This window comes from Helianthus annuus, chromosome 15 (assembly GCF_002127325.2).
Source record: "Helianthus annuus cultivar XRQ/B chromosome 15, HanXRQr2.0-SUNRISE, whole genome shotgun sequence".
NCBI classification, from domain to species: Eukaryota; Viridiplantae; Streptophyta; class Magnoliopsida; order Asterales; family Asteraceae; genus Helianthus; species Helianthus annuus.
In genome coordinates this window covers 61,282,922-61,297,807 of record NC_035447.2, presented here as the reverse complement: position 1 = coordinate 61,297,807, position 14,886 = coordinate 61,282,922, and the positions used below count along the sequence as shown (strand labels likewise).

At 34.3% G+C, this 14,886-nt stretch overlaps 2 protein-coding genes across 3 annotated transcripts; one reads left to right on the top strand and one right to left on the bottom strand.

Annotated features, from left to right (window-relative positions):
• Positions 1-410: 410 nt before the first annotated feature.
• On the bottom strand, positions 411-4,086 carry LOC110930439. Its single transcript, XM_022173739.2, has 7 exons — positions 3,779-4,086; positions 3,654-3,675; positions 1,642-1,698; positions 1,459-1,540; positions 1,250-1,345; positions 1,029-1,153; positions 411-932 (listed from the first exon to the last, which is right to left on the bottom strand). The coding sequence occupies exons 1-7, from the start codon at positions 3,876-3,878 to the stop codon at positions 665-667; spliced, it is 750 nt and encodes a 249-aa protein (XP_022029431.1). The 5' UTR covers positions 3,879-4,086; the 3' UTR covers positions 411-664.
• Positions 4,087-11,589: 7,503 nt separating this feature from the next.
• On the top strand, positions 11,590-13,948 carry LOC118487626 (zinc finger protein CONSTANS-like). 2 transcript variants are annotated; one of them, XM_035984627.1, is made up of 4 exons: positions 11,590-12,454; positions 12,566-12,742; positions 13,082-13,209; positions 13,775-13,948. In XM_035984627.1, exons 1-4 carry the CDS (start codon positions 11,909-11,911, stop codon positions 13,932-13,934), a joined length of 1,011 nt encoding a protein of 336 aa, XP_035840520.1. In that variant the 5' UTR covers positions 11,590-11,908; the 3' UTR covers positions 13,935-13,948. The 2 variants fall into 2 exon arrangements, with proteins under 2 accessions (XP_035840520.1, XP_035840521.1); XM_035984628.1 differs by having other exon boundaries at positions 13,082-13,213.
• The last annotated feature ends 938 nt before the right edge of the window (positions 13,949-14,886 follow it).

The window sequence follows — 14,886 nt, the reverse complement described above, 5'->3', positions numbered from 1 at the left end:
AGACCACATGTAGATCTTGCTTTTTCTCTCTATATTTTTCCATCAGTCTCCTTAGAATGTGAATGGCTTCCTTAGTTGATCGCCCTGGCATGAAACTAAATTGGTTTACCGTAACCTGAGTTTCTTTTCTAATTTTAGTCTCAATCACCCTCTCCCACAATTTATATATAAACAAATAATCACATGGTTGTAAACAATAAGAAACCACAAGTATGTTGGCCACTTTATGTATCAATAGATGTGTAGGATAGATTCGAGAACCAATATGCATCCGTTCAAATTTAGCTGTAAATTTACGTTGTGTCTATACTCTACACGAGATATGTTGCAACATGGGTTTCTTTTGACGACTAGGTTTTCTTAGCAACCGGTTTAATCGAAGGAATTGAACATGTTTAGCGCGTATCAACAAATAAAAGGAGCATTAACTTCAATACATTACAAAATACGACAGATATCCATTAACATAAACGAACCCATCAACTGCATACAAGAACCAAGAAACGACCACGACAAACATACCAAACTGATCCGATATCAGGTAATGTACAACATGTTTTCTCGTCACAGGAAAAAGAAAGTCTTAAAAAAGTTTAATGGTAGAAACAAATATGAATTTCATTCACAAAACCACTCGAGCTGCCATTTTAACGATTCAACAAATTTACCTCTGGTAACCCGGGGCTGGATAGCCTTGTGGAGGATAAGCCGCAGGTGGGTACCCTTGTGGAGGATAACCGGTAGGTGGGTAGCCTTGAGCTTGCGGTGGCGGGTAACCGTAAGGTTGCTGCCCATATCCGACATTTGGAGGATACGGTTGATCAATCCTTGACATTTGCTGCACCGGGGGTACTGCCATCGGTTGCGGTCCAAACTTCCCATCTCGTTTGTCCATTTCCACCTTGTGTTGTGTCTGCATGCAAGCACAAACCCTACAAAAAGAAAAATACACAAGATATATTAGTTTACTCGTCTTGCATAGTATTAACTAATATATATTGAGTTAGAAAGACGGATACGAGACTTACGTGCAATAAACCATATCGGCTAAGCAATTCAGCAACTGAGATGCCTCACTGAGTTCTTCGCTTCCAACAATACAAGCAACAATGGAGAATATGCATGCAAGTTGTTGGAGGCAAAACATGAAACCCTACGTTATGACCCATTACTAAGAAAGTTAAATAAATGTTAAAAGAGTAAGTAACGATGTACATCAAAGACAAAAAGAGTTTCACGAAGTGATTACAATGATGCAGTTATCGCATTGTGTTGTTTGTATGTTAAACTCGTCTTGCAATAGAAACCGAGTGGATGCTACTGAGTTCCCAAAGCACAGGAAGACCTGAGAATTGCAACACCAAATCAAATTTAAAAAAAAAAGTTTTAAATAAGTCATTAAAACGGTTGATTGTACATTTGTAGATAGAAAGCGAAAGTATGCTTTAAACTGCATACCTCAGTACAAAGGCATAATTCAGGACATTTGCTTTCTCCGCACCTTCCACTGCATGGCATGTATCCAGCACAGCATGTATACCTGTTACATATAGAAAATAAAATATATTATATTATATATTATATTGTGAAATAACTGATTTCTATTTAAGTATAGTGTGCCTGATGGATAATAGCGAATACCTTGACATATCATCATAGAGAGCTCGCTTACGAAGCAAGTATGAAACACATGGTCCACTGCCATGTAGTAAAAAAAATAATAAGATTTATTTATAATATATGCTTTAACCCATAATAAGTAAGAAAAACAATATCAATGTCCATAATTCTGAGAAGATTCCAGCTTGAACTGGTAAGCATCTATACAGCTAATGCGGTAAAAAATCGGATATCTGTCAAGGACCGATATTTGAGATATCGGTGATAGCGATGGGATATTGGTAACTTTAATATTCTGCATAAATTTATATATATAACTTAAAACACAAAAACCTATATAATATTAATAGTAAATCAAAAGTGTTAATAGAGTTGACGAGTTGCCAATCAAAGGGTCGGATTTAGGGTTGAAGAGTTGTGCGATTGGAGTCGCCGACCGGATTTAGGGTTGACGAGTTGCCGATGCGATTGGAGTTGGATCAAGGGTTATACAAATTCTTCAATTGTACGATTTTGGACTTTGGGTACTAGGCTTTGGGCCAACGATTTTAAAGGGGACTGGTCTTTTGGCAGTAAAAGTATTAAAATGGGCCAACAATCCTTGTTCGACAATATATCGGCAATATATTAAGGAAGCAAAATATCGGCAATATATCGGTCATGGGGAGTCACACCTTGTTCGACACACCTTAATACCATTTGGACCAATTTTGACCTAGATGTACATGAAGCCCCTTGAGGCGTTTTTACATATCATACTCCTTCAGACCCTGTACTTGAGCAACTTTGACCCAGATGTACATAATGCACCTTGAGGCGTTTTCCTATTGCCTCACGCCTTAGACTCAATTTTAAAGCCAGGCTTTCAATTAAGTATTAACAAAATGTTCGCCCACAAACCGCATGTTAGGGCAGGGAGTGTGGGCTCGGTTTGGCAGCAGCTGCAGAAGGGGGCAAGATGGGTGATGTAGGAGTGAGAGAGAGTGAGGTGGCAGAGACATATGGTGGTGTGGTGTGTACAGTGGCATTTCCCGAACCGACATGATTTTCGGTACCGACATTTAGTTTTTTGGTACCGGTTTTTACCTTCAAATACTGGTATACCAGTCCGTACCAGCACCGAACCATACCGGGTATTTTCGGTACCGATACCCATTTTTGGGATTTTCAGTACTTGTTGGTACCGAGCTCATCCTTACGCGTGCGGGATGCAGCGGCAAGGTAAGAGAAGCGGTAAGACACCATCCACCCTTAATACAAAACATAATTATGTTGTCGCCCCAATGCACAGGCCTCAGCGCTTCAGCCTATACAAGGCACGCATATTACAAAAGGCGCACCTCAGATGTAACTTCTTAGTAAAACGTTGACCCTGAGGCGCGCGCCCATATATTTCCGATATTTTTGTGCAGCAAGCTTTTCAGGTTGTACATGTACGTAATTTCAATACTTAAACTTATATAAAGCTTATTTGTGTCTAAATATCAAGTAAAAACCAGAAACCTATAGATAAAATATATTTAAAAAAAAGAGATAATTATTTTCGCCTCGGGTACGAAAAATGGTGCGATTTTGTGATGTGTGCTTCTTGCCTCGGTTTTAGACCTCGTCGCTTTTTAATACTGAGGTTGTAATATGCATTCAGAAATATTATCTTTACCACATACAAAAATATACAAAAAAAAAAAGAAAGAAAAAGAATTTATAACAATGCTCAAACTTCAAAACATCTATAGATATATAATTTATTATCCACTCTAGGACGAGAATTTAGTTATGTACAGACAACTGTCATGAATCCACATTGACCTAACCACTTTATTTCGCCGCTGATAACAGAAACGTGAAGTTCTAATAAATGTGCCCTAATTTTATAAAAAAATTTCAAAACATCCTAACATGATCGTCAACAGTCTATCGACCCTAACATTACAGATCTGAATTCAAACGATCAAACATAAATCAATCGAGAACACATCAAAGATCTACAGAAAGATCTACAGAATACAAAAGTTGTATAATGAAGCACTAACCAGAATAACGCGAAGCAGCAATCTTCACCAAATCACGCAAACAGAAGCAAACGGATTAGAATCAAGTAAAAAAGTGAAGTGAATTAAACAAAATTAGAAGATAAAATTTGGATTTGATAGATTACAAGGAGTGTCGGCGGAGATGGAGTTCATGAGAGTGGTGTGCCATAGGTTCCGATAGTTCTGACGGAGTTGCATCTTGTCGAGATGTTCTTGAGACGCCATACCGGATGTGGATCGGAGTTTGAATCGGTTGATGTTCGGAATTGAATTGAATTGATGAGGCCTAAAAAAAGTATACGAGACTTGACTCAACGGAGATGAATTGGTCAGCGGCAGCAGGAAGGAAGCAACGCGTTAATTTCAATGAAGGAAGGAACGTTGAATTTACTTAAAGACCCCCCTTTAGATTTGAAAAGTCGTAATTCTCATCTTCACGTATGAAGGAAGCAACGTTGAATTTACTTAAACACCCCTAAAATGGCAATACTTGAAATTATTTGGACTAAAATGACAACGTTTTAAACTTTTTAACTAAACTGATAAAGTAGACCAAACCACAGAGACTAAAATGACATTTTAGAAGGTAATTTTGTAGAACTAAAAATACCCACTTTTTAGATAGCAACGTCTGAAAAAGACACTAAACAAAAACAGAAGTAGTGGCCAAGTGGTAACTGGTGTTTGATTTTTAGATGAGCTAATAATTAGCAATGGAATTATACTATTACAAAAGAAAAGGATGAGACAGGAATATATAATTGTTTATTTACATGTTGAAAAATTATTATTTTGAAAATTAAAATAGAGGAGGTAAGGGTGTTAATCGTGTCGGGTTAACGGGTTACGGGTTGATGGGTTGAAGTATTCAACCCGAACCGACCTATATTATTATTTGGGTTAAAGATTTCAGCCCTAACCCGATCCATATAAATTCGGGTCAACTCGACCCATTTAACCCATTTTTTAAAGGAGTTATACAAGTTGACGATTTATAAGCGAGTTGTTGTGTTTTAAACGGGCTATCGATAACATGTTTAATGATGAGTATGTGTGTGACAAATAAGTAATATACTGTATCAAAACTAACATTATTATAACTAGAGTAAATTACTTTTTGAGTCTTTGTTTTAATGGTTTTAACCACTTGAGTCCAAAATCAAAAAGTTTAACACTCTGAGTCCCTGATCGCTCATTTTATAACGTTTTAAGTCCAATTTTATTGGTTTATTTAAGTTGTACAGTTAGCTTTTTATATTGCACTTTTGATAGATTCTGTTAATCAATAGTTAGTTAGCCGTTAGGAAGTTCGTTTTCCGTTAAGCTAGTCAATTAAGTGTCTGTAATTAGGTTAAATACTATTTTGGTTAATGAATGAGATCATCTTCCCCATTTCATTCTCTTCTTCTTTTCTTCAAAATCAACATGGTATCAGACCAGGCTTCTCTCTGATATTCGTTTCCGTAAACCCTAACTTTCATCATCAATCAATTTCGTTCAATCGATTGTTTCAATTTCGTTTCAGTTCTGTCCGAAATTGATTATTGTTCAATCAATTTCAAATCATGTCTGTTTCCAATTCAAATTCGTCACCAATTGATGCTTCAAATCCTCTCTATCTTCATCCGTCAGATCATCCTGGAATGATCTTAGTTTCTAAACAATTTGGTGGATCTGGATTTGGATCGTGGAAAAGAGCAATATCAATTGCTTTATCAGCGAAGAACAAATTCGGATTTGTTGATGGAACTATCACAAATTCTACAAACCCTAGTCTCTGGAGCAGATGCAATGATATGGTGATTTCATGGATAATCAATACTCTCTCAAGAGACATCAGTGAAAGTGTTTTGTATGTTCAAACTGCTGAACAACTTTGGAAAGAATTGAATGATAGATATGGACAGGCTAATGGAGCAAAACATTATCAGTTGCAGAAGAGTTTATGTGAGATTTCACAAGGTAACACTAGTATAGTTGCTTACTTCACTAAAATCAAGAGTATATGGGATGAATTAGGTTCTTTATCTACTGTTCCTGCATGTAATTTGCTAAGAAAGAAGAGAACAACGACTTATACAGTTTCTTATGGGTCTAAATTCTGCATATGAAAATGTTAGAGGAAGTATTTTAATGATGCAACCTCTACCATCAATTAGCATAGCTTATTCTCTTTTATACAAGATGAGAAACAGAAAGAGATTCATCCTGCTACACAACCATTTCCTGATATATTATCTATGAATGTTCAAAGTAAGCATCAAGCAAAAGTTTGTAATCATTGCAAGAAACCTGGACATACTATGAACAAGTGTTATATATTAATTGGTTTTCCAAAGGATTACAAATTCACAAAATCAAAGAATACTACTGCTAATGCTTGTGTGAATGATGGTAGTCAACTAAATTCTCATGCTCACATGACGATTTCTGGAACTAGCCTTACACCAGAACAGTGTCAACAGTTAATTCAGTTTCTTCAACAAAGTCAAGTGAACAATGCTGCTGGATCACCTCAGGGTAACAACAATGATAATTCTTCAACTTCTGAAATCAAGTATGCCAACTTTGCAGGTATAATGGCTTGTTGCTTTTTGTCTATTCCTAATTCTAATTGGATCATAGATACTGGAGCAAATGATCACATGTTTTTGATGAAAGACTTTTCACAAATCTCAAAGTTCTTTCTAAACCAGTTTCTATTCATTTGCCTAATGGACAAACTATCATTGCCACTAAAGTTGGAACTGTCCAGTTATTACCAAATCTGTCTTTACACGATGTGTTACTAGTACCAGAATTCAAACATAACTTGCTGTCCATTGCAAGATTATGTATTCAAACAAAAGGTCCAGTGTTCTTTTCAGACAGATCTTGTGTATTGCAGGCCCCTTCTCTGAAGAGGCCAGTGGCTCTTGGTAAACTCATTGATGGCTTTATCTTCTCAAGAACAATGAGATACGCTATCCAACTAGTAGTGTCTTTGATTCTGAATAAGGCAGTCCTATTGTAATCCTGTTGTTAGTGGCAGAACATGGCATGATAGGCTAGGCCATTTACCTTTGTATAAACTCAAACAATTGTCTGTATTCTCTTCTACTCATATTGATGAGATTGAATGTTCTCCAATTTGTCCAAAAGCAAGAAAACATAGGTTGCCTTTTCCTCATAGTAAACGAGAAACAACTGCAATATTTGATCTAATTCATGTTGATGTATGGGGTCCATATCATACATCTACTTATAATGGATTCAAAATTTTCTTACAATAGTGGATGATTTTAGCAGGGTCACATGGACTCGCCTTCTTTCCACTAAGAGTATGTTTTCAATGTTTTACAAAATTTTATTGAAATGGTTGAAACACAGTTTAACAAGAAAGGTAAATGTTTACGGTCTGATAATGCTCTTGAGCTAGGTTCAGCACCTTCTCATGCTCAATATCTCATTTCTAAAGGCATTATACATCAAACAAGCTGTGTTGCCACTCCACAGCAGAATGGTAAAGTCGAACGAAAACACAAACACTTGTTAGAAACCTCAAGAGCCCTTCTCTTTCAATCAAAATTACCACTTAATTTTGGGGTGAGTGTGTTCTTGCTGCCACTTACTTAATCAATCTGTTTCCAACAAAATTATTAAGTGGTAAAAGTCCTCATGAAGCGTTTTTCTGGAAAATGTCCAACCTACACACATCTTAGAGCCTTCGGTTGTCTTTGTTATGCCTCCACACTTCAACATGGCAGAGACACTTCAACGATCATTCATTATTTTCCAAAAGAATGGGTAACTCAATTGGTCATATTGCTGTATATGTTTGATATCCTACTTGCCAGCAATAATGATCAAGAAATGGAAGATTTGAAGTCATTTCTTCATAACACTTTTAAAATCAAAGATCTTGGAACCCTTAATTACTTTCTTGGAATTGAGGTTTTGCATATACCAAAAGGTACTGTCATGACTCAAGAAAATTTGCTAAAGATTTGCTGCAAGAATTCAAAGCTTTTGTTGGTCCCACACCCAGGGCTTGTCCTCTTCCTCCTAATCTCCAATTACCTACTGAAGTTGGTATTCTTTATCATGACTCTTTGCAATATAGAAGATTAGTAGGTATGCTCAACTACTTGACACACACAAGACCAGATCTTTCATTTGCAATACAATTTCTTATTCAGTTTATGACTAAACCATGTTCCTCTAGGAGGCTGCGGTTCATACTTTGAACTATGTTCAAGGCACCTTCGATCAAGGGTTATTTTTAACAATTCTCCAACCTACAAGTTAGAAGCTTTTTGTTGATTATGATTGGGCTTCCTGTCCAAATACAAGAAGATCTGTTACTGGATACTTTATTACTCTTGGTGCAGTCCCATTTCATGGAAATCAAAGAAACAAGTGACAGTTTCCTTAAGTTATGCAGAGGCTGAGTATCGTTCTATGAGAAGAGTTACTGCTGAATTGACTTGGCTCACTAGATTACTTCATGAGTTTTCCATTTCTTCTATCACTCCCATTCCTTTAAAGTGTGATAGTCAAGCTGCTATTCATATTGCAAAAAGTCCAGTTTATTATGAACGGACAAAGCATATTGATTTGGACTGTCATTTTGTTCGAGAAAAAATGCAGGAAGGTCTTATTTCACTTTCTCATGTTTCTACAATTGATCAATCGGCTGACATGTTTACAAAGAGTCTTCCAAGTCAGAAACATGGTGTTCTACTCTCCAAGTTGAGGGGGTGTTGGTTTATTTAAGTTGTTAGTTAGCTTTTTATTGTACTTTTGATAGATTTTGTTAATCAATAGTTCGTTGGCCGTTAGGAAGTTAGTTTTCCGTTAAGCTAGTTAGTTAAGTGTCTGTAATTTTGTTCATTTTATAATGTTTTGAGTCCATTTTGTTTAAAAAAAATTGACTCAAAGGTTAAAAAATGGACCACAAGGACTCAAAAGGTTATAAAAAATCGTCTAGGGACTCAGGACGTTAAACATTTTGATTTTTGACTCAATGGTTAAAACCACTAAAACACAAGAACTCAAAAAGTAATTTACTCTTATAACTAACCATGTAAAATAAAGCAAAATAAATAATATAAAGATTTTTTTAGATAGTTAAACAGGTAATGGGTCAACCTAAACTTGTTCTATTTTTTATACTGGTAACCAAACACAACCTGTTTTTAAATGAGTCGTGTTATTCGACCCAAACCTGTTTTTTTGTGTCGTATTCAAGTCAAGTAGTCGAGTTAACAGGACGTGTCAAGAATTGAGGAGGAGGTTGAGGGAGGGCAACTTAAATTATTAACTCCAAGAATCTGTATTTTTTAAAATACACGTGAAAAAAAAAAATGAGCTGGGCTCATAAGGCAAAACGGGCTGAAACCCAAACATATTTTATATGTTTGGGATTTAGAGATAAACTTTGGGCCTGATCCAGTCTAATAGAAAAAAACTGTCCATTACCATAAGTACAAATTAGTTTTTAACTTGATAAATTGTTAATTCTTTTAATATCACTATAATCAACGTATTCTTTTATTTTTTTTTATCTTTTTTAATATCATTATAATCAACGTATTCTTTTAAAAATATCCATTAATCTAATAGTATTGATGCGTTTGAATTACATATGTACTAAATTCACAATAAAATGTCGACTAGGATTAGACAATCATGACATATGTGAAGGTTGTATACATATTGCCAACATGCAACATTGTCTGGTGAATTACTGAATTTTAATTGCTTCAAATACATATTTATATCTTTTGTTATCAGAAAATTACCCAAGTCAATATTTATTTTTGATTGCTTTAATTTCAAATTTATATTTCTTTGTTATCAGAAAATGACCCAAATCAATATTGGAAAGATATAGACCCGGATCCTTGTATAATCAAACGGGTAACAATATACTCTTCATGAATTGGTAAATACCGACCCATGTTGATATGGGATAGCATCACTCATCGCATTGAGGGGAGATTCACCAATGGAGAAGATAATATGTCGCCATCAATTAGTTACGACTAGTAAGGACTAAGGATCACCATTCCATTGGAAAGCGACATGCAACTAACTAGTATAATACAAGTGAGGTCATGAGGAAAGGTAACTTGCAATCTCTACTTTCTTCTCCTCATACTTGATTTCTCCTAACACATACTTATTCTTATGACGGAGGGGTGTCCATGAAGATTCATCTTCATGTGGTGAGCTAACGATGTTTTGTTTTACAGGCAATAGTTTGTACTTGTGACCCATCAATACTTAGAGGACAATCTGGTGGAGATTTGATCCAAGCGGAGAGTTCGGGCCTTGTTTCTTCAATATCTTTAAACGTTAGATTTATTCTATTAATTTCGACAAGTTATGTATTAGAATTTGGAAATGTAAGTATAATTTAAACAAATTTAAATGTAAGCGTATTTTAAACAACTTTATTAACTTTGCTATACTAAGGTTGAATAAAGTGATTTTTTTAATGTAATTTTAAAAAGTTGTTAACTTTTCATGATTATAACCCTTACTTTTGCCACACTCGTTTGTGTAGCATTTCTTTATGTATTTATTTTTCACCATTAAATGTTGACGTCAATGGTTTGTCATGCATGGCTATTATGCCAAAGCAAGGATGCGATTGGGATATTGATGGCAATTGGAAATCAATAAATCATCTTACATGGCCCATGAGGAAGGATACAACAAAATGGTGTTTTCAGAATCTAAAATACTTGGTGATTTTTTTTTAAATAAGTTAACAACAATCCCTTTAGAGCAGTGGCGGAATCCAAACTTACTTATCGAAGGGTCATAACATCAATCCCTTTAGAGCAGTGGTGGAATCCAAACTTACTTATCGAAGGGTCATAATAACGTAATCTTCTCTACCGACTACAACCAGAGGGTCCAAATCATGGTTTTTCCTATAAAAAATCTCATTATTATATATACAAATCCAATAAATTTCTATGGCCGGGGATTAGCGAACCCTCTTGAATATTGATCCCTCTCTGGTTCCGCCCCTGCTTTAGTGGCTGATTATTGTGTAACTTAAAGTACAAATCTTTTATATGTGAGACAACATAACTAGTTACTTTAATCTCAGGTAAAATGGGTCCTGGTCTCCTGGCCCGTCTTCTTAGATGAAACTATATTAAGTCTAACAATAACTACAATTTTGTATATTTGTTGAAGATGCCAATAAACATATTGTGGTAGAATATGTTTTGTTTAAATAAAAAAAAAAAAAAAACGCTTTTAGAAAAGAGTGATCTGATGGTTATTTGATAAAAATCATGTGTGTTGTGACTTCAACTAGTAAGCACACCCAATGTGTATGTTTAAAACATACAAATTCGTATCTTAATGTCAAATGTTTATGTAAGACACCTTACCATCAAAGTTTGATAAATTATATTCCCCAGTTTTATGAGGAGTGAGATTTGCAAAGAAGGCAAAGGTCAAGGGTGTCTTTAGAAACCTTCTTATAATATATAATATAGTGTAAGTGGACTACTTTTTTATTGTTTTTTGTTGTATTGTCACAAGAAGTTGATGCTTTTAAACTGCCATACTCTTGCCAAAAGAATGGTGTCCCCTACTTCTTTAAGAGAGAAAGTGCCATCTTTCTCTCTTGCTTTCAATTGTTTTTTTGCCACCCTCAAATAGTGTCTTCTCTCTTGTTGGTTCTTGTTTCTCCAATCATAAACCTTCAAACATTACAAAGGATTGAAATATATTCAAGTTTCACCCTTGTCATTGATCAGAAAGAAAGAGTATCGGTTATTGTAGTTTCAAGTCGTAAAATTTTGCTCCAAAAAGGGTGAGATTCTAAGTTTTCACCCTTTTCAAGATCATTAGCGTTCAAGTTTAACGTTTTTAAGTGGTTAAAAAGGAAGAAAATTTGGTCTTCAATCGTCAAAGATTCAGTTTTACCCTTTTTCTTTATTAAAACGTGACTTTTCAAGATTGTCGGAAATTCACGTTTTACTTTATCAAAGTCATGATATAAAAGGACAATTGCCCTTTTCAAGATTGCCTTATGTTTGAATTTCACCATCTCCTTTTATCTTTTCAATAAAAGTCATAAGTTCAAGTTTCACCTTTTATAGTAAAAAAAAGATTTATTGCTCTAGTTCCACCCTTTTTAGTGACCAAAAGTATCAATCATATTGTCACAAGTTGGTGTTTTATCTTTAGTCAAAAACAAGAAATTGTTTATTGTTGTATGTTAATTCAAGGTTCAATCATACTCAATGTCTTCTGATTTGTTTGAATTTGAAGAGTGTTTCTTCACTGATCCCTTCTCTCCATTGAGTGATTCTTCCTCCATTGACATCCTCAAAGCCTTTCAAGAAAATAACTACAACTTGAACCCTTTGACCCATGAAAATCTTGACCCACCATTTGATGAAATTGACCAAATTGCCCCCACCAATACCCCCACCACCCTCCTTTCTTCCTCCCCACCAAGCCACCAACTTGAGAATCTTTCTCTCAACCAAATGGGCAATTCAGTAAATTCTCTACATTTGTGCAATCTTGAGGTCAAAACAGAAGAAAGACAACCACCCTTTTATGACTATTATGTCAACAACAATTCTTTCTTGCCTCATAGCTATGGTGGGTATGAAAATGCAATGAAAATGATGCAAAGGAGCTTTAGTAGTAAATTTTTGATGGAAGACCAAATGGTTTCTTTTTCAACCAAATTTGATAGCTTGATTGAGTCCTCAAGTCTTCATGACTTCTCTTCTAGTTCAAGCCACATGAGAAAAGTTTGTAGTGCTGGTGATTTACAAGTTAGTCTCTTTATCATATGCATGTTTAATATTTACTTTTTTGGTCACATGGGTTCATTTTAATTTTGAACTTGATATAACTTGTGCAATATTTTTTTTTTTGGTTTTTAGAGCTTGAAAAACAATCATCGAAGTCAAACATTGTCGTCAAGTCCATTAGCGACTGAAGGGTCGCTCATGGAGGAAGGAAATTTTAAGGTGGGTCGTTACAGCCCAGAAGAAAGGAAAGAAAGAATCTTAAGATACAAAGCCAAAAGGACACAAAGAAATTTTAACAAGACAATTAAGGTAATTAAATTTCACCAATTAAATAAATATGTGTAACATGTACGTATAGTTGGAAATCAGGTACTTTCAATTTTAATCAAAGAGTTATTTCTTGTTAAATAGACCTGGTTTCCAACATGTATAATATGTATATGTAATTGTGTATGTGTTAAATTCAAAAGAATGGCAACATTATTTGACTTGTGACATTGTATGATAGATTTTACATGTCATGAATAACAAAAAACTTGTAAATCAAAATAAAGGTAATTAATTTCATTTATAGCAAAAGCGAAAGTTTATACGTTGAATGCATGATATACTTCGTATTTACTAACTTTCTTTGTTTTTATATGTAAGTATGCATGTCGAAAAACTCTTGCTGATAATCGGCCAAGAATTCGTGGGAGATTTGCACGTAACGATGAGCCTGAAGAAACGACTCCTAAAGCTTTAAATTTTCAACGGTATGAGGATGAAGATGAATTGTGGGTATGTTTTCTCTTGAATATTATTCATATACTAATACTAAATATAGTAGAATGTTTTACTTAAATCATGTGCTACATCAAACTTTGTTTTTAAAAACAAAATGATTTATGATATTATTTTCAGAATCAAACCTGATTAGTAAATTTGGTTGATTTATTTCGAATTCACAAATAATGACATTAACAAAAAAAGGAAACTTTAAAAGATGTCTTTATCATCTCATTCTTTATCGTTAAAAAAGTATGTAAATTAAAACATTTAAAAATAGAGAAAATCCCAAAACTAATTTCTTATACACGTCATATTAATATGTCCAACAAATCACATCTTAGTAACATGAGATACAAGCCGATGAGCTTCTGGTGTATTGGAAGTTCCATGACCTTCCAATGTGGAGGTTATGGTTCGAGTCTCGCCTGAAGAAAAAATGTTTTGAGTCACATCTTAGTAACATATATACCTAATTTTAAGAAAAATAAAATAGAAAAGTTGATAAGTAGTCATTCCCAAAACATTTTAGGGTTATCCACTCTAACAATTGATTTTCTTTGTTATTTGCAGATGGAAGGGTTGCAAGAAGAATATTACTATGAAGGAATACCAAGACAACACTTTTTCAACACCCACATGCCCACCACCCAATTTCATCAATTTAGCTATGTTCCTAAATAATATCAAAATAACTAGCTTCCTTCAAAATTTCATGGAGATATCCTATTAGATCGGTTGATCTTAGACTTAGAGAGTTACATGGCTACAAAAATTAATAAAAATGTTCCTAGATTATTATTATTATTATTATTATATATTATTATTATTATTATTATTATTATTATTATTAAAATTAAATTGTTGGTGTAAGATCAAAGTTGAGACGCAGCAGGTTGGAAAGGGGGTCAGAAGAGAAAGGAAACAAGTTGTCGTATAAAGCATTATAGTTTGCTTTGAACTTTATATAGTTTATAAATGCAATTTGTAAGGTAACATTATTATGAGTATAAAAATTGGGAACATTTGCTTTCTATCATTTATATTCTCTTGCACTATGCTTTTTCGTTTAGATCAAACATGTATTCTTACATCTTCTTATCATATGATGTAACAAAATTTGTAATTCATTGGCATTAAAAAAAATCTACCGGATAATAATTAGTGTTTTTTTTTTAACGGCAATTTTTTTAATCCATGTCATCTCCTCTCAAACCCAGGTGTTTAAAGGTTTTGACTTTGTCAATAGACCACCAGTAAATAATAATTAATAAGTTAGTTGATCGATTATAAAGATGAATCATAATATTTCATTACATTTCTTTATAATAAAGCCTTATTCTTGGTTGAAGAAAAAGTCACGAACAAAAGCTCATAAGTTTAGGTTAGGGGATGTGTGTTTTATTGCATGATAAAACAAAAGACCGAAACGATGCTTCTAGTAAAAGCTATAAGTACCCATTCTTGTCAACAAAGCAAAGTTTTACGGTCTTACTCGAGTCTCACTAACACTAAACATATACATATTTTTACGTTAAAGTTTGATTGCAAGGAGAAATCTGTCCTCACTATGGTGAGGCTAATAGTGTTATAGTTTTGCGAGTAAAGTACAATTTTCGTCCTTGCGGTTTACATTCGTTCTCACATTACAGACTCTATTTGAAAAAAAAACGGTAATTCCAGTC